The sequence below is a fragment of the Anguilla rostrata genome, chromosome 9 (assembly GCF_018555375.3).
Source record: "Anguilla rostrata isolate EN2019 chromosome 9, ASM1855537v3, whole genome shotgun sequence".
NCBI lineage: Eukaryota > Metazoa > Chordata > Actinopteri > Anguilliformes > Anguillidae > Anguilla > Anguilla rostrata.
Window position 1 is genome coordinate 44,368,642 of NC_057941.1, and position 22,591 is coordinate 44,391,232.

At 47.3% G+C, this 22,591-nt stretch overlaps 1 protein-coding gene and 1 long non-coding RNA gene across 3 annotated transcripts in view; one reads left to right on the forward strand and one right to left on the reverse strand.

The window, feature by feature from the left end:
- The window catches only part of LOC135263889 (uncharacterized), a 31,873-nt gene extending 25,778 nt beyond the window's left edge, over positions 1 to 6,095 (reverse strand). Inside the window, exon 1 of the long non-coding RNA XR_010332558.1 lies at positions 5,965 to 6,095. This is a non-coding gene — a long non-coding RNA (uncharacterized LOC135263889). The remainder of the gene's footprint in view (positions 1 to 5,964) is intronic.
- Positions 331 to 21,823, forward strand: bckdk (branched chain ketoacid dehydrogenase kinase). 2 transcript variants are annotated; one of them, XM_064352338.1, is made up of 12 exons: positions 331 to 785; positions 2,489 to 2,557; positions 4,110 to 4,220; positions 7,951 to 7,998; positions 9,359 to 9,478; positions 10,016 to 10,114; positions 12,643 to 12,716; positions 14,796 to 14,924; positions 18,069 to 18,158; positions 19,123 to 19,278; positions 19,612 to 19,771; positions 19,805 to 21,823. In XM_064352338.1, exons 1-11 carry the CDS (start codon positions 549 to 551, stop codon positions 19,754 to 19,756), a joined length of 1,278 nt encoding a protein of 425 aa, XP_064208408.1. In that variant the 5' UTR covers positions 331 to 548; the 3' UTR covers positions 19,757 to 19,771; positions 19,805 to 21,823. The 2 variants fall into 2 exon arrangements, with proteins under 2 accessions (XP_064208408.1, XP_064208407.1); XM_064352337.1 differs by having other exon boundaries at positions 332 to 785; positions 19,612 to 21,823.
- Positions 21,824 to 22,591: the final 768 nt, after the last annotated feature.

Consider the following 22,591-nt stretch of genomic DNA (forward strand, 5'->3'; position numbering starts at 1 on the left):
GAAAACAATGTTACATAACAAATGCTATGCTTGTAAATCCCAACAGGGGGTATCTGAGTGTATGGACATGACACTCCGGTCGGTTTTGTCTCGCCTAAACACCTTATGCAAGAGAATATACAAGTAGTTGTATAAATGCGTTTTCACTCCAATGCTACAGCGTAAATTCAAACAGAACATTGTGTCCTATCGACCGCGGAGTGGCTCGCGCTGGCCATTGTTCTTTGTGTACAGTTAGGTACAGTATGAAGCGGGGAGTGGCGAGATACCCTCTGTCTCCGCCCCTCTTAACAGCGATTGGTTAAATCGCTGCGTCTTTTGACAAAGTGTTTCAGAGTGGGCTTTCGTTTTATATAACTGGAGCTCATCCTGTAGTTCGTATGAGACAGTGGCTCAAATTAAAGAAAGGCTTTCGAATTAAAGAAAGGTTTTCGGTATGGTGGAAACTTAGCTAGCTACAGTCGCTAAAATGGCTTAATAATACGGCCATTGAAGACAAGGGGAAAATACAGTACACGACTACAGTGTACAGATAGACAATATCGAAAATGCGACCGTGTGTGACAGGTAGAGCCCTGGAGATGCTGGGGTGTAGTACTATTACCAGTCCCGGGGTGACTAGGATTTTGAGGTCCCCCGTCTCAAAAACAATCAGTCTCAACGGTGCGAACGAAAGATTTCGCTCCACGTCCTCAATGCAAGGATATTTCGAGCTGGCTCGTGAAAGGTCCAAAACCGTTTCTTCGTTTTACAACCAGTCTGCAATCGATGCTTCTGCGGAAAAGGTAACTGTTTTAATCATCAATGTAACAATGGGTACATAGCGTGTACATAAAAACACTGGAAGCCGCTTGGAAACTTGTTTGCGCTAGTTGAATTCAGTGTGAATCGATAGCAATAATAACGTTATACCAATTCACATTGGTGTCAGCAAACCAATGTAAAATACTTTTCGCTATCGTTAGGAATTGTTGCACAACTCTTAGCCTGCTAGTACCAACTAGCTAACATAGTATGACTACATTGATCAGATAAAATAACTGAGTCAACGATCAAATGCTGTTTTTTGCTTCACGTACTCAGTAAAACCTAACTAGCGTATACGTGTTGACTGTGTGCGTGCTTTCTGTAGATCAAAGGAAGAATATATCTCTGAAGTTCAATGGAGAGTCACTGTCAAATCACTGACGAGTTTGAACGATTGCACAGCTAGCTAACAAACTTAAATTGAGTCCGACAAGTTAACCTTCCATGTGGGCACCAGCTTGCTAACACGTTTGCTGCATAATGGGTTAAAGCAAGGTCAGAAGCGGACTCTTCCATCATTCCAAGAAATAAAACTGACATTATTGTTCAGGCATGTGTTTGTGTTTCCATGGAGTGTTGAACTATGCATATTGAAAACGTCCTCTGACTGTATATATAAGCAAAAGGATTTCAATTACCATCTGTCCTTGTGTTAACGTTACTTCAACATATTTTTCCCATTACGTTAGTGTACAGTACATTTGTAAGTCACATGTTTTAGTGTAGAAATATTGAGTTGCAGTAGTAGCTTTTTACCTTTACCTGCCTGAGGACAGCACATTTGAATGTATAAATGCTAGGCTACAGTATAGCTAGTTGAAATGTACTACACGGGCGAGAAAACGCACGAATTCAAAGCAGCCCCTTTTCCAAGTAATTAAGAGAACTGATGAATGTGTTTCCTGCAGCCCTGATATTGTGTCAGACAAGAGTGTGCGTTGTGAAATATGCTTCATTAGAGAACATCTGCGGCCCCCAAACTCTGTCCTCTTCAATCAAACCATGCATTCACACAAATACCGCGAATTCAGCACCGCGTTAAATCAAATTACCCAAGCGCTCACAACCGTTGCGTAACTAGAGCCGTTATGCCCGACCTGGCGGATTATTACCCAAACCAGCAGAATTGGACAACTAGGACACTACAAATTATTCAAGGGAGACAAGTGGGTTTGTGTCTCCATTATCACTGACGATTAGCTATTGTTTACAGTACACATAATAACCCCCATTGGCCCCCACAGGCAGTGTTTGAGATTTTTATTGTAATGAATGCATGATAATTAGAAACTTTGTAGCTCCTTGCCTTTACCCATACTGGTACATCTGTGATGTTTAAAAAAAAAAAAAAAAAAAATGTCGAAAAAATACTGCTCATAAATGAAAACACCCATGAAATTTATAACTACATCTAACTATCGATGTTATTAGTTTGAATGTGTGTGTGATAAAATTAAGACACAGGGACCTACTTTTAGATGCCTTGAGGACTTTCTTAATCCTGTCATTGAGTTCCAGTATTTTGTCTGACTGTGCGTCGGTGTGTTTACATAATGTAGTGTTAGGCCCAGCTCATGTTTCTGTCTGTACGTTTAGGAATCAGTCACGTGCAAGCTCTCAGGATTCCAGCTGTCAGTCAAACGGTCTGAATCTCACTTAATTCTGTCCTTCCCTTCCGCAGGCGTCAGTTAGACTGACTCCAGCCACTCTACTGTATGCAGGGAAGTCACCAGATGGGCATCATATTCTGGTAAATATTCCCTCCTCTCTTCTATGATTTTATTCTTTGAGCTTCTGTTCGGTTATTAAGAAACTAGTGGAGAGCAGCAATACTCATTTCTTATTCTTTCCCCGCATCACCCCAATACATGTGAGCAACATTCCGCACTGTGTTCTTAATTTGGGTACTTTGCTAGGGGAACGGACAGTGCATATTATCAGCTGCAGCTAGTGTCTTTGTGTCATTTAGTCAACACAAACGGCTGTGTTATCTGCAGCCTCAGGAAATTATGTCACCTTTACCTGACTTCACTGGCATTTAGCGCACGCCCTTATCCAGAGCGACTTGCAGTGCAAACAGAAGTGCAGAGACCAGGGGTGTTGAAGTGCAGCAATTTCCTGGAAAGGGAAAGTAAATCTCGGGAGATACAACAGACAGGCACAGAGGTGTTGTTGGGTCAAGTTTTGCATTCTGCTGATAATTTTTACTCGATATACTTCGGAAACCTGCAGTTTCTTTCACGGTGTTATGTAGCTAATTGTTTCCTCACTTTGAACCTGCTTGCAGTTGTATCCCTTTGCTAAGTATCCAGTATTTATTGGTTGCATGAAATCTTGCTGAAGTAAGACCAGCAGTCAAGAGTTCAGACTGTAGTCTTTTAATGTTTTAATAGTAAAAACAATTCAATTAAAAAATTCAATAGCAAAGCGCTCCTATCTTAACAGGCAAATTTTGATAATTTGTGGAGAATTCTGTGGTAAATAGAGTGTTTTTCATGGAATGGGAATTTCTCCTGTTGGGATTAATAGAGTAGCTTACATTCTTGTTCTAATCTTCTCTAATGGCAGCTGAGTTGGCTGTTGTATGGAGGGAGGAGCCACTGTAGTTCTACTCAACATTGTTCTTATCATGAATGTCCAGTCTTATCCAAAAAACGGCCGGTGTGGGTGCAGGTTTTTGTTTTAGCCCAGCACTACAACATTGCAGCTTCCATTGTAGATCTGGGAGTGCACCGACAAGCTCGTGCTCTCCTCCGAATCACATTATGTCCCTGCCTCCGAGCTGTCCAAGGAGCTAGTGTTTGAACACCACGTGCGTCTTTGTGTGTCAGAACATCGTGTGAAGAGCCGTTTGCGTCATTCTGCCCAAAACGAATGCGGCTTCACACTGTGTGAGAACAGAGCTTTTCTCTTTTTGTTCTTTCCCCCCTTTTTATCCTCAGTTTGGAAGCAGTTACTCCTTATTGTCGAGCCCTGTCACCGTTTGTGCTGTCCAGGACAGCGTGTTAAATTGTACCACAATACCAATGTGTGTGTGTATGTGTTTGTGTGTGTGTGTGTGTGTGCATATGTGTGTGGCGTGTGTGTGTGTGCGTGTATATGTGTGTATTTGTGTGTGTGTCGTGTGTGTGGCATTCTTCTGTGGCGTGTGTGTGTGTGCGTGGATATGTGTATGTGTGTGCATTGTGTGCGTGTCGTGTGCCGTTTGTGTGTGTGTGTGTGTGTGTGTGTGTGTGTGTTTGGTGTGTTTGGTTTGCTAAATGCCTGTAATGTAATGTAATGTAATGGTGTGTGGATTGCAGAGCAGTGGGAAGTACCTGCAGAAGGAGCTGCCCGTGCGCATCGCCCACCGGATCAAGGGCTTCCGCAGTCTGCCCTTCATCATCGGGTGCAACCCCACCATCCTGCAAGTGGTGAGTCCCACGGCCTCTCTGAACACACTAATGCTCACGGCCTCTCTGAACACACTAATGCTCACGGCCTCTCTCCCGCTCTCTGAACACGCTAATGCCCACGGCCTCTCTGAACACGCTAATGCCCACGGCCTCTCTGAACACGCTAATGCCCACGGCCTCTCTGAACACACTAATGCCCACGGCCTCTCTGAACACACTAATGCCCACGGCCTCTCTCCCGCTCTCTGAACACGCTAATGCTCACGGCCTCTCTGAACACGCTAATGCTCACGGCCTCTCTGAACACGCTAATGCCCACGGCCTCTCTGAACACGCTAATGCTCACGGCCTCTCTGAACACGCTAATGCTCACGGCCTCTCTCCCGCTCTCTGAACACGCTAATGCCCACGGCCTCTCTGAACACGCTAATTCTCACGGCCTCTCTGAACACACTAATGCTCACGGCCTCTCTCCCGCTCTCTGAACACGCTAATGCTCCGGTGTCGGACTCCCACCACTGTGATAGCACTTGTTCCACGTCAATGGGTGATTCTCACTGGCTTTAGAAAAGGCCATTGCCTTCGCATTCCGCTGTCGCCAGCGTCAGTGTGCCGCCCCCGCTGTCCCCACACAACACAGAGCTCAGATATTGGATGCATGACGTTTTTTGCTACACACTGACTGTAGATCACAGTTTAGCATCTGGGGCCCATACTACAAGAAAGATATAGAGACCCTGGAAAAAGTTCAAAGAAGAGCAACAAAATTGATTCCTGGTATGAAAGATAAAAGCTATGAGGAAAGACTTATGATGCTTAACCTCTTCAAGCTTAGTAAAAGGAGACTCAGGGGTGATTTGAATGAGGCTTTTATAATTTAAATTTTAAATTTAATTAAATTTAAATTAAACAAATGAACCACAAGAGATTCTTCAGGTTGAGTTCTGTTAGTAGAACAAGGGGACATAAATGGAAATGAACAGAAGGTAGATTCCATACAGACATTAGGAAGAATTATTTCACACAGAGGGTAGTCAATGTGTGGAATAGCCTGCCAGGTCACGTAGTAGAGGCAGAAACTCTGGATTTTCAAGACTAGGCTTGATACAGTGTTAGATACTATCTAGTCTGTAGGTAATCAGAGCACTGATTTAGTTAGGAAAATGGCGAGCATTTTTGGGCTGAATGGCCTGTTCTTGTCATTATATTATGTTATGTTATGCTACCACAAAATTTACTGAGGTGGTTCAGCATACTTCCCGCATACTATGATGACTGTGAGGGCAGCTTTTGGGAACAACTGAATTTTGGCACGTCCTGTGTTTTCCCTCAGTGTGACAGGTCAACGACATACAGGCTGCAGGGCTCACCTGCAAAAGAGATGCCAAAATAAATATGACTGCCCTGGCTAAATAAAGGTTAAATAAGAATTAAATAACATACTGTATCGTTCACCCCCACGCTTCGACTTGCACAGAACGTTCTTTCTGCGCTCGCTTTGTCCAGGGAGGGGAGAGCTGTGTAGGATTAGGTAGAACCAGTGCTAAAATCGGTTTACGGACAGCCTTCTGGTTGGGATGGATTAGTCACGTGACCAAGGGGCGGAGCCAAGCGCACGCTGGGGTCCTTCGGGAACACGGCACGCCTAAAGCCTGTTTGAGTTCGGCTTTCTTCGCCGGGGCGGCAGGGTCTTCCTAATCTGGGACGGCACAGTAGCCACGAGGACAGAGAGGGCTGACGTAAATGGTAATGGTAAATGGACTGCATTTATATGGCGCTTTTATCCAAAGCGCTTTACAATTGATGCCTCTCATTCGCCAGAGCAGTTAGGGGTTAGGTGTCTTGCTCAAGGACACTTCGACACGCCCAGGGTGGGGTTTGAACCGGCAACCCCTCCGACTGCCAGACAATCGAATCTTACCTCCTGAGCTATGTCGCCCCATAGCCCCTGACGTGTCATAGGGCGGAGCCTGACCCAGTGCCCTGCGAGGCCCAATCAGGCGTCCCCTGCCGCTGATAAGAGGCAGCGAAATTGGTCTGTCATATCCTTATGCCTGTAACTTACAACCTTTTGCGGACTGATAACAAACAGAGGTCCGTCGAGGTTATTGATTTATTAACGCCTGTTCAAACTTTGTCCACACCCCCCAACCCCAAACACAAACTCTCGATAGGATGATAGGGCCTTACTGCCTCTTTATAGCTGTCTTATTTAGTCTTTTTTTCCCCTTTTAAACTGTGTATGGTGGTCACTGGGCACTGAAGAAGGGCTGATCGCTGGCCGGTGTCGTATGAGTGCCTCGGCCGAATTGTTTCCGTGGCTTTTCGGCTGCCAGGTTTCCCCCCTCGCGCACCCCCGCTCCACAGGAGGCGGGGCCTGCGGCTCGGAGACAGAAAGGCCCCGCTCTGGCTTCCCTCCGCCGCCCCGTCGGCTCAGTCCCGCCACGCTCACGCTCGAACGCGACTGCTCGGGCGTCCGAGAAAAAGAGGGGGATTCTTTTTTAACGCCTTAGCAGCCCTGCGCTGTTTTCGCGGAAGCGCTCTATCACCCGTTAGCCACCCCCCCCCCCCCCTCACTCCGCCCTGTTTACTTCCTTGGAGAGCCTGCCACGTGCTGAACTTTTACCCAGATCAGCCCCCGAGTCCGCAGCTCTGCTGTCCTGAAGAAAAACGGCGGTTGCTGTGCAGGTTCTGTTGTTTTTGTCTTTCTTTCTGGGAAGAAATTCAATTGGCTGATATCTGAGAGGAGGTCAGGTTCTCTCAGGCTCAATTTAACGAGGACGGCTCCTGCAACACGTTACACTGACAGAAAAGCCCTGGCTTTTATTCGTGTAGTCTTTCAACTAAATGTTTTGAATAACAAAAGCTGTTAAGGCTGGATTTAATCGTGACCGTATCTCTTGAGCAAAGTCCAAAACAAGCCCAAATACATAAGCTTGCAATTTGATAAACACATTAAAATTGTTTGTTGTTTTCTATCGCGGTCACACGTCGTTCTGTTCTGTGAAACCATTTACCCTGTGCTGGCATGTAGACAGGTTTGAAGTGTGATTACATTGCTTACTTATGTCTCACTCCATGACCCCAGAAGGAATGTGGGGAACATTATGGACAGATGGTGTATGTTTGTGTGTAATTGCGCACGTGTGTGGATGACGTTGTTTTTCTGTTGATGAACCTGTGAGTTTTTGTTTTTGAGCGGAGGGGGGTGGTGGTTATGTTTGTTTTCATGGGGCTGTGCGTGTGCGTGTTCCTGTGGGATTTTGGGGATGTTTGAGTTTGGGTTCTTTGTGAGGAGACTCACATGATAAGCACAAATAGTTTGGGGGTTGGGGTTGGGGGGGAGGGTGTTGGCAGTTGGGTGTGTATTTGGTGTGTGGAGAGTGTTCAGGAGTGTGTGTGTGTTGAGGAGAGGTGTTTGTTGATGTGAGTGTGTTTTGTGTGTGTGTGTGGGGAGGAGGGGTGTTTGTATGGATGTGTGAGTGTGTTTTTGTGTGTGTGTGTGTGGGGAAGAGGAGAATTTGTACGGATGTGTGTGTGTGTGTGAGAGTTGGTGATTTTTGAATGTGCGTGCCAGTGGTGTTTCATGTTTAGGGGATGGTGTGCTTGTGTCATGTAAGATGGGGGTGTTTGGGGCCTGGAAGGGGGAGAGAAGTTCTGCGATATCTCCAGTCCAGGCACTCCCATTGGAGGGAGGGACACTGCGGGAAATTCTAACCCCTTCTCCATCCTCCCTGTGTCCTTGCAGCACGAGCTGTACATCCGGGCCTACCACATGCTGAGCGACTTTCCTGCGGTGAGTGAGGGACGGATGGGGATGGCGGGTGGGGGGCGGGGTGTGGGGTTGCGGGGCACTCTGGCACAAAAATGCAGACAGGTCTACCGGCCAAGTTCAAGGGCTTCCAAATTTAGCTGCGGGCCTGTTGCCTCTGTAAGAGGAGAGACGGTCGGTCCCTTGCTCTCAGTTTGACTGCTCTGGTCTGAAATCCTGTTGAATGCGTGCGGGGGTGTCTGCTCGGAGTTTGACTGAAAATAGTGAGCAAAAAGGAAGACGGCCTCATTGCTGTAATTGCTGGTCATCGCTGCTGGAAATGTGCAGTGTTCCTGACAGTGTGCTAAAATAGGCGCTGCAGTGCTGTAGCCAGCTGCATGACGCGGCACTAGTCATACTTGATTGGAGGCTGTGTGGTGTGTCACTGCACCGAGTAAACGTCATTAAAGGGGCAGTTCGCCCAAAAATAAAATGAAGCTCTTGCCACTTGCTCGTGCTATCTATCCATACAGATATGTCCACTGAGATTTTACGAGTTTTCTAGATATTCGCTGCAGCTAAAACTTTGAGGTTTGTTATATCAGGGTGAGCTACAGCGGATATCTAGAAAACTCACTGTAAAATCTCAGTGGACATATCTGGATGGATCAATAGCACTCCGCATAATTGGAAACATGGCTTTACTTGATTTTTGTGTGAACTGCCCCTTTAAATGAACAGGGAACACCACCTGGCAGACATCGAGGTGTTTTTAACACATTGCTGACTTGTGTCCCAGTTACCCAACTGGATTTTCCAGAATACTGATTCATTATGGATGAAGACGTACGGAGTCATGACATCATTGTACAAGATTCTTCGGAGTTGCTCAAAGTGTTTTTTCTTGCTTTTAACCACAAATTGCCCAATGCCAGCTGTTGTAAAGCCTGACCGGTCCTCAGAAATTTTTGTGGATATGTTAAATATCTCTCGGTGAAGGTAAAAACTGAAAGAAAATCGAAAAACAATAATAATATAATAAAATTAACCCACCAAGAAAATTAACTATCCCTGTTTGTCTTTTTTTTATGTACAGCACATTGAGTTGCACCCGCTGTCAGAAATGCGCTTTATAAATAAAGTTTAATTGATTGATTGATTGACTGTAACGGGTGGTGAAATCCCACTTTGACCTTCTCCGTGCCACACTGTCGGTGGCTGGTCACCACGGCCCATTGGATTGCCTGTACTTAAGATGGCTGCTCTCTCTCTCTCTCTCTCTCTATCTATCTCTCTCTCTCTCTCTCTCTCTCTATCTCTCTCTATCTCTCTCTGTCTCTCTCTCTCTCTCTATCTATCTCTCTCTCTCTCTATCTCTCTCTCTCTCTCTCTCTCTCTCTGGAAGGTCAAGGACCAGGAGACGGAGGCCCAGTACAGCACGCTGGTGCAGCAGCTGCTGGACGACCACAAGGACGTGGTCACCATGCTGGCCGAGGGCTTCCGGGAGTGCCGCAGACACATACAGGTAACCGTAACCGCGGTAACCGCTCCGAATATGACCCGTCCCGGCACCGGCGTGGATAAACCGGGACACGCGTGCTCGCTCGTTTTTTTATAGTTATAGCCGACTCATGAGAAACGCGTCTCTCGAGCGTGACGTCGAACGGCTTCCTCTGACCGGTTGACGATACTTTATGTTGTCAGAGCGGATGCTGGAAGAGTTGGAGAAAAGGCAGAAGTGGAAAGTCCAGGGGGTCAGATAGTAAATAGTCCTGCCATGTCTTTCTTCCACCCTTGAACTCAGCCAGCTGGGTCCACTAATGAGTTCTACCACCTGGGCGAAGAATTGTGCTAATGACCAAATCCGGGTGATTGGAACAAAATACTGGAGAGGACTTTTTTTACTGTGTGACCCTGGATTTTTCCACCTCTGGGAAATGGCCACAGTTTTAGGGAATCGCTGACGTGTCAGCAAGTTTGGTTTCACATCTCGTTTCACTGTTGCCATCTTGGGCTTTGCGAGGTGGCCGCGCTCACGGCTGGCCCGCGTGTTCTATTTCAGGATGAGGACTTGGTTCGCAACTTCCTGGACACCACCCTGACCTCTCGTCTGGGAATCCGCATGCTGGCAACGCACCACCTGGCCCTGCACGAGGAAAACGTAGGTCTCAAACTCACGCTAGCGAATTGTAAATGAACCCTCCTGAACTGTAGTGTTGTTCCCTGTGCTTATACTAATAAAAACAAGTGCAATCACAGCACTTGGCTCTTAGTGAATTGATAGTTTCTTTCAAAGTTGTGCCAGTTCTGGGATTGTGAAGTAGAGACATATTCTGGCTGGCTCGATGCAAGCAGAAATGCTGAGTCAGCGATCAGTGGTTCTGTACTGATGCGAGCACAGTTTGTTCAGAGTCACGATGGGACCCTGGCTGAATTGTGCCCATACACAGCCAGGCTCGTGGTCATCAGCAGGGCCTGCCCTGTTCCTTTCAGCCCCCCTCGCACACGGCCTTCAACAATGGTTATGTAAGGGCCAGTAAAGCCTTTTTCCATTTGAGTGGAGCGGCGTTGAAACCGAAGCCCGAGTATTTTCATATGACCCCATTACAAGGAGATATATTTATAACCCGAGCGACTTGCTGGATGACTGTACAACTAAACTTGCTGAGCAGGGGTCGCTGGGGTGTGACGGCGCCGAAGTCCGCTCAGGTCAGTGTGCAGCTTTGGCTCCGCCCGGGGGCTTGTCAAAAAAAAAAAAAAACACAGCTTTATTCACCGAGTCCTGTAATGGGGTTGTTTAAACCTTCGCTGGCTGCACTCCTGTCTGAGGGCACTGACACCGCTCCAAAAAACCCTCCGGGGAGGAGGTGCGCTCTCGCGTGTCATCTGATCTCCCTGTTTTTCTCCCAGCCCTCCACTGGGGCGGGCGTGTTTGTGCAACGGTACGTCTCACGAACGGAATCGCGTTCGCATTCCGCTGAAGGCGTCCAGGGCCGAGGGATCTCAGGCCCACGTGTTTTCATGTCCAGTTTTTCTGCTTAGAACAATGGAACCGAGGAGAGGAGAAAATGCTGAAACAGTTTGTGCGTTACAGATTAAATCTCACTGGGTGAATGCCATCATTAGCACACAGGGGTTGGTTGCACTATATTTCTGTGTAACATTCACAGCAATAAACACTCATTTAAATCTGTGGATTTTCCAAACAGTGGTGGATTGACCGATATTGTTGTTTTCTCATACAAGCTAAGATTGACAGAATCCCCATCCAGTGTCCACTGCTCATTAATTCACCTCTGTCATCTTTTCCCTCCCTATTTTACTTTTTGGAATACTAAGAAATTGTAACTGTAGGCCCATCTCACTGCTGTGATACCCTTTGAGAATGCTCATGTCCTCATGGTCCATGAGTTGAGTTACATTACATTACATTACATTACAGGCATTTGGCAGACGCTAGACCCCTAGAGAGAAGTACCGGTCCAAGTGCAGGGAACAACCGCATAGTTCAGCTTGGACCCTGAAGGTTAAACTGATTAACACTAACAACAAGAACGGCAACAACACAGTCTATGGAAAAAATACAAGTAGTAGTTAAGACAGTTAATGCACCTAAGTCACCTACGAAACAGCTGCGTAGTTACAACCCTAAGCTTACAGTCATTTACAGGGGGGTAGGGAGGGATGGGGAGAGGTGCAGCCTGAAGAGGTGAGTCTTCAGTTGTCGTTTGAAATGGGTCAGTGTCTCAAACGTGTCTGCGCAGTTACTGAGCGGGAGAACTTTGCTACTGTCGCAGGCAAACTGCAGGTTCCTCATTAACGAGAGGAGTTGATTTTTAGCAACCGCTAATGCCGCTAATAGCCTCCTCTCCCTTGTGGACTGAAGGGCCGGTTATACATCATGTCACTGGACCCTTACCACAGTCAGCACGGTGAAGACCTGGGCCCGTATTCGTAAAGTGCCTCGCAGTAGAAGTGCTGATCTGAGATCAGTTTGCCTTTTAGCTCGTGGTGGATGAGGTTAGCATGTGGACAGGCGGAAACCTGATTTGAGGTCATCACTCAGGCTGTGAGATGCTTGATGAATATGGTGCTCAGGTCATATCTAGAACCATGGGCTTATCTCCATGGCCCACGGGAATCAAGAAGAAGAGCCTCAACAAGATGTAGCGCACAGAGGCCTGATCTGCTCCTCTCATACTGTACACAGGCCTATATATTCACTATTCATCATTCCTTAACCCCATTGTTGGAGAGGCAGATGCATTCGTTTTAAAACCATTTGCTTATGGAAATCTTTGTGGTATCCTCCACCATCTCCCACCACGTTTACCCCGCCAATGGTCCTGGTGTCCAAGCCAGGAGAACACCCTAGCGTTCGTTCATTTTTTTTCTTTTCCACCGTCCGTGCCTGCGCCTGAGGTCACATGGCTTCTGCGTGCGTCCCTGCAGCAGGTGCCGTGGCGAAAATGCAAAGCTGTTCCTCGTTATTCTGCCGTTACGTAATCCCGTAACGGGGAGCCGTTTGTCATCCCTGACGGCCCTTTCATGCAGACGAGAGCCCCCCCCTCAGGGAATGCGGTGTGATTGGCGGGGTGTTATGCGGGGGTTAACGCAGAGCTGGAAGTGATGTAACTGTGCCCCCCCCCCGCCCAACCCCCACACTCAGATGTTTGTCTCCCGTTTCAGGCCGACTTCGTGGGAATCATATGCAGGCGTCTTTCCCCGAAAAGGATCATCGAGAAGTGGGTGGATTTTGCGGGGTGAGTGGCTTCGTGGAGCCTCTGCTCTCTAGTGTAAACGTCTCTCCCAGTCCACCGTTTGCGCCTTTGTTTGTGTTGACCTTACCTCTGGGCAGGGCTCCTGCACAGACGCGTTTGACAGCTACAATGTGGGCTTTGTTTTCTTATCTTAATTAGCAAATGTCCCCTGAATGACCTGAAGTGTGAACAGAAGGAAGAACTGCCCATCTTATGTTTTAGAAATATGTATTCCTGAAAGCAATTTGATTCAAAATCATTCCTTCAAATGTGGAGGTTTCTGACAGATTTTCTGGTTTGTCACATCTTTTAATAATGTGTCCTTGCTACTTTCTGGTTCACCAATAATTTGACAGGTCACACGTATAAAAAGAGTGGGAATTGGTCAGATAAAATATTTATGAACATCCAGATCCCGTGTGACCTTTTTGTGTGTGATTTTCTTATATTATTTATTTAGAATATTATTTCTGCAAACAGTCTGAATTTTGTGCTTGTTTGAGAAGCACAAGGTTTTTGAAAAATGCTGATGTCAGTGTTACTCTATGTCTTGTTTTTGAAGTTGAGTCAGGTCTGCGTTTCGCCCCCCTCTGTGTGAGAACGGGGCTAAAATAGAGGTTAGCACATCACAGCCCTCAGAAAGAACATTTCAGAAACAAGAAGAGGAAGTGCTCTTGAGTGAAATGGAAAATACTTTTTTTTTTTTTTTTAAGTGGTCTGGTGAGAGCTGGTTGGCCAGTCAGTTTCCAAAGCAACACAACCATCCAGTCACATCTCTGCCTCAGGTTGTTGTCATGCGCCTCCCTCAACAGTCAGCGAGTGGTTACCACGGGGAACACGAGTGTCTTCTTTTACTGAATAAACAAGCATGCCGGCATATCCTGTGTGCATATCACTAGCCAGCTAGTGTTGTCATGCTGCAGCAGAAGTTTAAAGCGTACAGCAGGAAAACTATATACTGTCTGTACTTTGCACTCAATTTACCAGTGTTATTCTTGCCTTCTAGGTTAAAAAAACATTCCCTTTTAATTTGAATTTAATACTTGTGGTGTCGCGTTGGCGCTTATAATTGTGAAATGAACTGTGTGGGGAGTTCCTCCTGTTTCTGGACATTAATTCAATCCCTTCAATCACAAGATATTTTAGAAAATTGTAGGGTGTGGCGTATGAGGGGAAGATTGCATGTGTAGACAGTACAGCAGGGTGGAGTGTTGGTCCTGAGAACTTGTGTTTTTACCAAATTATTCGTCAGATCTAATCCCCGTTGTTCTTATGATGAGTCAATGGGAAAGAAAGGGACCCGGGGATTGTAGATGTGCTTCGTTGTGGGTGCGTCGAAATGTAGCCCCTTACGGAAAGTGTGTGGAGTGAGGAGCAAGGTTCCCTGGAGCTGTTATTGCTCCCCTCCGACCCTCTCGTGTTCTCCATAAATATGGCCGACTGTCGCCGCGGTACGAATGTTGCGCACGCAGCCCGCTCACTTGTTGTTCTGCGTTCGGCTCTGAAGGAATGTGCAGCTGTTTGCCTCTCTCTGCGCCCTCGCCCCCCCCCCCCCTCGTCCCGCTCACTCTGCCCGGCCGCTATGTTCCAGTGCGCCGCGGGACAATGGGCCTAAGCTTCGGTCTCAGCGCGCTGGGGCTCCTGAGTCAGCAGGTCACGCTGACTTCTGCACGTAGGCCCGGGCGCGGTGGCCAACCGCGAATGTTTTCCGTTCCTAATGCCCTAGTAATTACTGCTGGCTCGACTGCTGCAAATACCTAACTCCCGTGGATCAGTTATTGGTACATACAATATAAGTTTCAGAGTAAAAATCATCTTCGGTGGGATTTTACAGGAAAAGGTTAAAGGTCAACCACAGACACTAGCTGGGCGAGAGAGGTCACTGGTTAGAGGTCATTGTCATGGTCTGGCAGTGCTGCGTCTGACACCATTTTGAGGTCGAGCTCGTGCTGTAGCGCCAGGGAGGGGTCCGGTATTATTATTAGCCCGTCGTTAGCGTATTGTTTTTGGGACTGGGGTAAAAATGCCTGTGGCTCCGCCCCGTTTTCCTCACACCCCCCCCCCCCCCTCTGTCTCCGGCAGGCGCCTGTGCGAGCACCAGTACGGCAGCGCCCCCCGGGTGCGGATCAACGGCCACGTGGCGGCCCGCTTCCCCTTCATCCCCCTCCCCCTGGACTACATCCTGCCGGAGCTGCTGAAGAACGCCATGAGGTACCGGCGTCCCGCGCGCGCGCCCCAGAATTCGGTCCCCCTTTTACGGTCACGGGCCCCTGCAGGAGGCCGGTTCGGATCAGTAGGCCCCCCCCCCCACGTGCTCCCAGCGTCCCTGGAACACGGCCGCTGACCCGCGGGACGCATGCAGCGTGACTTCCAGAACTTCAAAAAGGGATCGATTGGCGTGACCGCACGCGCGCCCCAGACCCACCAGAACCAGGCCAGCGAGGGGAACAGTGGGCGCGGTGCATTTGGCGCCAGCGAGGGGTTCGGACCGTGCCGCCGATGTGCCCCCTGCCCCAGTTGGCAGGCAAGTGTGGAGGCACTCGCAGTGTGGATCGGCCATTGGCTTTAACAAAACCGCTATTTTAATTCACGCTTCCCGGTGCCGAAAGATAGGGGCGGGGGTGGGGGGGTGGGGGGGGGGGTGGGGGGGGTCCTTTACCTTGGTAGGCAATATTATCCTGTTGTGGTTTCAGAGCTGGGCCCATAAATCAAGAGGATTGATCCCGAGGCGGAGTTCTATTATTGAGCAACTTCCTGTTATTCTGTTTTGGAGCAGCTTTCTGAACATGTACTGCTTCAGGACAAAAGATGAACGATCGTGTTTTTTATTTGCGTCATAACAACTGAGGCACTGGCGCTTGTGATTTCGTCAGTAAACCGCAATTCCGTCAGAAGGTGAGGTTGAATCTGGGGTACAAGGAAGAGGCACAGTGGGCTCCAAAATGGCTGGCACCCTTGATAAAGACGAGCCAAAAATTTGGTGGATCGTTAACGATTTTCTGGTTGAAGCTGAGGATCAATGTTTGGTGGAAAGATCCATTTGCAGTTTGGGCTTCTTGGGAGTGTACTAAGTTTTTGGTACCTGCTGGAGGTCATGATTTAATTGACCTTAGCAAGGTGCAACACGACCCCATACCACCAAAGCTCCACTGCCATGTTTCAATGCAGGCATGACATCCTTTTCAATGTAACCATCCATTCTCTGATGCCAAAAACACACAACTGGTGTACTTGGCCAAAAAGCTCAATATTGCTCTCATTTGATCAAGACACCAAGTTCCTGAAGTTGAAGTTTGATTGCCAGAGGGCAATCAGTTTCTATTTAAAAAATTTGAATGGAAATTTTAGTTTTAATTTCCATTGTAATTTACTTCTCCCCGTTTAATCTTTGGAATGGTCCTGGGAGAAATACAGTTAAGTCACTGGCTGGTTTCCCAGTTAGATTTCTGTGGGTCCTGGCCAGGCATGTGACCTTGATTATGGCTTTCCAGACTTTCCACTGTTGCCTCTGTAGATTTAGGGCATAATAAACCACCATGTTTTCTTTGTACATCTCTTCAACACCTGTCCAGAAGAGAAAAGAGACTGCACTGGACCAAATGCGTGCGCTCCAGTTATGTTATGGCTTCAGAAAAACTTAAACAGGAAATACCCTGAACCCTTGTCTTAGGAAGTCACAATTACAAGCTTGTAGGTAAGCTAAATTCACTCAGTCATTTTATGATGGATTCGTAGCCTGTGGTTTACTAAAATTTCATTGGTGTCCGTTGTAAAAAGTTGTGGGGCAACAAATCAGCATAGGTGTCAGTGGTCTTGCCTCAAGATCAAACTGAAAAAAAACGATAAAGATAAGTAAGTGCACATAAAAGGCAGGCTTCTGTGTCCATAGACCATCTGCTTGGCTCATGAGAGAATAGACGCTATTGTGTTGAATAGAGAGTATGGAGTTTCATATGTATTTGCTTTTTACAGGCCTGTTTTTCCGATACTGAGGCCAGTGTCATATTGGGTCAGTGGGTTCTCTACTTCTCGGCAGCGCGGAGCCTGCTAGTTGAATCACGCTGTTAAATATTTACGCAATCCACGTGCATGAAATTTATGACAGTGTTACGAAAGGTTTTCGGATTTTGTAATTATTCAGGGAATTGTCATACTTGACACATTGACACAGCCAGTGTAGTTAATGTTAATATGTTCTAGTCACTCTTTCATTAATATTTAGTTAAGATGATTGAGTATGCTGGGGGCAGTAATCCCAGATCAGTAGTCAAGCAGTGAGCAAGCAGCGAATCAATCATTACATTACATTACATTACATTACAGGCATTTAGCAGACGCTCTTATCCAGAGCGACGTACAACAAGTGCAATCATTAGTCTATTACTGGGGTGCTCTCTCTCCGTACAGGAATTCTGTGTCCTGTGTCCTTGCTCTCTCTCCATATGGGAATTCTGTGTCCTGTGTCCTTGCTCTCTCTCCATATGGGAATTCTGTGTCCTGTGTCCTTGCTCTCTCTCCATATGGGAATTCTGTGTCCTGCCTCTTTGCCCTCTCTCTCTCTGTATGGGAACTCTATGTCCTTGGCAGGAGGTCCTGACACACGTGAGACACGCCCCTCCTGGAGCCACATAGCGCGTGGGAGCCGGGCAGCGAGGCTGGCACCTCCTTTTCCTCCCTGTCCGCGCTGCTCCACGGGGCCTGTGAATGACCCTGCCACCCTTTGTGCCGTCTGAATGGGCCAGATTAAGCGGGGCGGGGCGGGGCCTTGGGCTTCACTGAGCCCCCCGGGGGTTCCTGTCAGCCCCCGGGGCACCGCATGCCCCTGCCTGAACTGGGACAGGGGAGCAGCATGAGCGTCCAGATCAGAGGGAGAGACAGAGAGGGAGGGAGAGAGATGGAGCGATAGAGAGAGAGTAGTGGGGGTGGGATGGGGGGGATCAGGAGATCTCCTTATTGCACTAAGGGCAGTTCATTTGCACATATTATCATTTTAGTTTTTGAAGTCTGCTCTATAAAATGAGATGTTTGGGAGAATGTGTGTGTGTGTGTGTGTGTGTGTGTGTGTGTGTTCACGGAGGCACCAGCCATAATAGGGCAGATGGCCTCTGCATTGATGCGTGTCTAATGGTTTTTCTTTTTGAAAAATGGTTCTCCATAGGCCCCGTTAATCTGACTTGATTGGCTCTCGCTGGCCTTTGAAATCAGAAACTGCAGTCAGAATAAAAGCCCAAAGTCATATTGGGCATCGTACATTAGAAAATCATGGCTCAGGATGGTTGGTTGTTCTGGGTCACGTGACCCAGCGAGGTGGCCGGGGATTGGGCCCGTCTCCTCACCCGCCTCCTCTGTCTGCAGGGCCACCATGGAGAGTCACCTGGACACACCGTACAACGTGCCTGACATAGCAGTCACCATCGCCAACAACGAAACAGACTTCGTCATCAGGTGAGTGTGTGCACTAATGGGGGGGGGGCCATTTTAACATTTGTTGAAGCTTTAAAAAAACTGGATTTCTCCTCAACAGTACGGACACTTTGCACCTAAGAATGATATGATCAGTTGAGGGCAAACAAGCGAAAAAACGGAGGGATTTAGTCTGATCTGGCAACATGCGGTCACCATGGGAATTACAAAGCGGGACCCCTCCCCTCAAATCCACCCCCGCTCCCCCTTAAGTGTCGCCACCAGGCTCCGCTAATGCCCCGAGCGAGAGCGGCGAAAAGCTGTTTACTCTGAGCAAATTTACCGACGCCAAAAATGTTTGGCTTGCGCTGAGCGGGTCAGCATATTGCCAGCCTTCGCGCTCGATTATTTGCCGTACGTGTTGACATTGTTCGGACGTTCTCTTGGTGACCTTTACAAGCGGTCGTCCGGAAATCTTTTTTTTATTTTATTTTCCTGCCTCGTACAGTGGGAGCACCGGTTGTGTCGTTTGGGCAAATAGTCAAAAGAACGGATTTTAGGACAAAGGGGACTTTTTTTGCTAACGCCGCATGATGATAATTAAACTGTTATATATACAGTTTAATATGTATATATGTGATATATACAGTGGTGGTAAAAATGTTCTTTTCCATTAATTTACTGAAAATAAGTTGCACTCGAGGAAGGTTTGGGTCTTCGAACCTTTATTGGCTTGATTTCAAACTGTACAGAAAGAAAGAAAAAACTTTGAAAGCTAAATTTACTGGTCATTATTAAAACACAAAAGAGCACTGTGTCATTGGTGATCTGTGCCCATTTACACGTAGAAGTATCCAACTGAGACTCTTCTCACAGTGGCTTTGAGTCGAGGCTATTTGCATATAGAGTGGCTCAGCTTTGCATTATCAGCATTTAAGCTATCAGTCTCCCGTGGCTGAGAGGGCAGAGCGCTAATTGACGGTTCCGCTGTCCAATGGCGTTGCAGGATCTCCGACCGGGGAGGCGGGATCCCGCACAGCATCCTGGCCAAGGTGATGGACTACCACTTCAGCACGGCGGAGCAGAGCGCCCAGGACCCCCGCATGAGCAACCTCTTCGACAACATTACCAACAGCGGGCCGCAGTCGGGCCCCATGCACGGGTGAGAGCGCCGGCGCCCCCTGCTGTCTGCGCTGCGTACTGCCGGTCCTCACGGGGGCACGGGCGTGGGATTAAGGAGCGAACGCAAAGTTAATGCAGCCAGTAAATTATCATCATGCTAATAATACGGTTTCTGGGTCTTAAAAAACGGAAGGGGTTTTTATGTGGATTTGTATAGGAAAATAAAGCATTCTGAATGCTGCTTCTGATTGGCTGTTCTGTGGTAGGAGATGGGTGCCCCTGTGTTTTAGGGTGGGTGCAGCAGCTGTGGGTCAGTGTGCCCGTGGGGCCTCCTCTCACCCTTTCGGGGGTCGTCCCGTTTGTCCCCTTTCAGATTCGGCTTCGGCCTGCCCACGTCGCGGGCGTACGCAGAGTACCTGGGGGGCTCCCTGTCCATCCAGTCCATGCAGGGCATCGGCACCGACGTGTACCTGCGCCTGAAGCACATCGACGGCAAAGGAGAGAGCTTCCGCCTGTGAAAGATCCCCTCCCCCCTTCCACAGACACACTCTCGCACACACACACACACACACACACACACACACATACACACACACACACACACACACATACATACACACGCACGCACCCCCCCACCCACTGCCCGTTCTGGGATCCGCAGCTGTGGCAGCCCAACCCAGTGAACCGGGCTCCGGTATGAACTGCAGTGGCTGAGTGCAAGGCTGAGCGGAATTTTTCCCCTCCCGTGTCGCCAAGGACAACAGCGGAACCCTGGCTGCCACAGCCTCATGCGCCAGCGCTCTCCCACATGACTGACTGCCTGTAAGACAGCGCCTGATTGGGCTCTTCCGTTTGTGCGTGCACCCCGTCTCTCCACAGAACCTCAGACGGAACAGTGTTCGCTTGTGAATACCCTGACCAGCAGGAGAGGGATTTCTTTTAATGCCTAGCGTCGCTTTCCCAGAAAAGAAAAAAAAAAAAAACCTCTTGTAAGCCTTAAAGGGAGGTGGGTGTAATCTCCTCTTACGCTGCCGAGCATTCACATATCCAGGTGTGACCCTGAAAGCACAGGAAACTGAGTGTGTGGACCCCCCACCCCACCCCACCTCGGCGAGCTCCAGTGCCTATTGGAAAAGTAGTCCTTGAGCTACAGGGGGTGAAACTTTGTGAAAGAACCATCTATAAACGTCCTGTCCTTGTAGCACCTGTGTTCCGTGGGAATCTTTGGGCAGCCTCTGCGTTTGGATTTTGACCCCTCGCACCCCGCACCCCAACGTGTGTGTGTGCAGCACATTCAAGGCTAACCCCAGGGTTACAGGGCTAACCACAGGACTGGGAAGCGATTCTTGATGAATGAGTGAGGTGATTTTTTTTTTTTTTTTTCGTCTCTTCAGTTTTTCTAGCTCTCAAAAAAAAAAAAAGTATTCACGTGAGGTCCTTTTGCTTTTCAGCCAGGGAAGCCTATGTACCTCCCTGCCATAAACCCAACTAACGGTTATCAGTGTTCCCACTGCCCTGTCTTCAACAATGGTGTTCTGGGCTTTTCTCCTTGTAGATCAAGGTAGTTCAAACAGTTACCCAACTAACCGGAATGACAACAATGGAATTGAATTGATACCGAGTATGTGTGGAAGTGAATACTTTGTAAATGAAAGAAACAAGGGAAATGGTTTTAAGACATCAAAAAACAATTTCACTCCCAAGTATTATGTGTGTGTGTTTTATTAATGAATTTGAGCTGATGAACTGCGTAATCTGTATATTCAACAGATTTATTTCCTCAGTCACAAGCCAACCGTGTGAGTGCGTATTCTATATAACACATTCCGACAATGGGTCACTGAGTTCTGACAGGTTGAAGAGTTCTGTATAGTCCCCTTGTAGCAGGTGGACATTAGGCATGAGCCTATCCTCTTGTGGCGGATTTTCGAAGTGCATGATTGGTTGTTGACATAAATGCAAGTTATATGCTGCCATTTTGGTGTTGAGCATGGAATTTGTGCATTTGTTGGTACTCAGCCACTGGCTTTCTTGTAGGCAGCGACAGTCATGCTGTTCTATATTAATACTGCCGATGTGGTCACATGAAATTCAGAAAACAGTCTTTCTCCCAGAAAGAGTTCTGAGCTAAAAATGTTGCCTAACAGGCCAGCAGTATGGGAGAGTTGATACAAATATCATTTCACTAGGTTTTTACGACTAGATTTCAAGAAAGTGAGATTTGTTGACAGAGCTTGCCCCTTGCTGGCAAATATTATAACTACACCCTGTCGGAAATAGAATATTCAAGGGAAAGTCGAATTGCCTTAAAAGGTGCTTTATTTTATTTGAAAGTAGGACAATGGCACGCCTTAACTGAATGCTCAAGTAATTAAAGAATAGTTTCACAAAATTTATGTTGTCATATAATGAAAACTTACATAATTAAATTAGCTCACTGTTTTCTAGCTGATGGCCAAATTATAGAGTGAGATTTTTATTATGACGAGGTTGACATCATTTGTCTGATTTGTTGACTTTTGTTTTCCATAGATGTCAAATGTTTATAGTTTCTTGGGCATTAATTAAATTCTTGATGAAAACAATCATGTTTCACTTCCTTTTTTGTTTGTTCACAATCTCTTGACAAGTATCACTAAGTCTTTGTTAGTGTTATAAATGTTTAAAGCTCAGTTTCACAAGCTCTCTGTTAAATGTGATGCTGTGGTGCCTGTGTTTTTTAAGGAGTGCACTAAATAGGCTGATTTCATTTCACTGCCATAAAGTATTTCATGTAAGTAAATGGAATTTTGAATTGTTCCCTTGTAAACTGCATAGAAATATCAAAGGTATTTGTAGGTGCTTTCGGTTTAAAATAGCCTGTGTCCTATGAACAGTTAAAGGGGGAATGTGAACATGTATCTGTAGCTAGGAGAGATATAATACCAGTTTTTTTCCCCCTTCATCTTATCAACACGCCCTGGAGCCGCTCCTGTTTGCTTTGGGCTTTGAGCAGTCACACGGTGTGTATCGTCCTCCTATCATCACTCCTGATACTGAGGACAGAGCCTCTAGTTGTATTTGCATTAAAGGAGGATGGCACTCATGCACTACATGGACGGGTTGAATGTATGCACACTCATCCAGGGAATTATTTTCTACGCGATCGCCCTCCCTTGAATTGTCCAATATGCATATTGTATTGATATTCATACTGCCTCTGTTCATTTTGTTGATTTTGTGAAAAAGAATATCCCATAACCCCACTCTTGTTGGATCATTGCATTTATCAACTACAGAAATTAACGCTAGCTAAGTCTGATTGCACCTTCCTCGAGGTTGTGGGGACATTTTTTTACTGGGCTTAATGTATC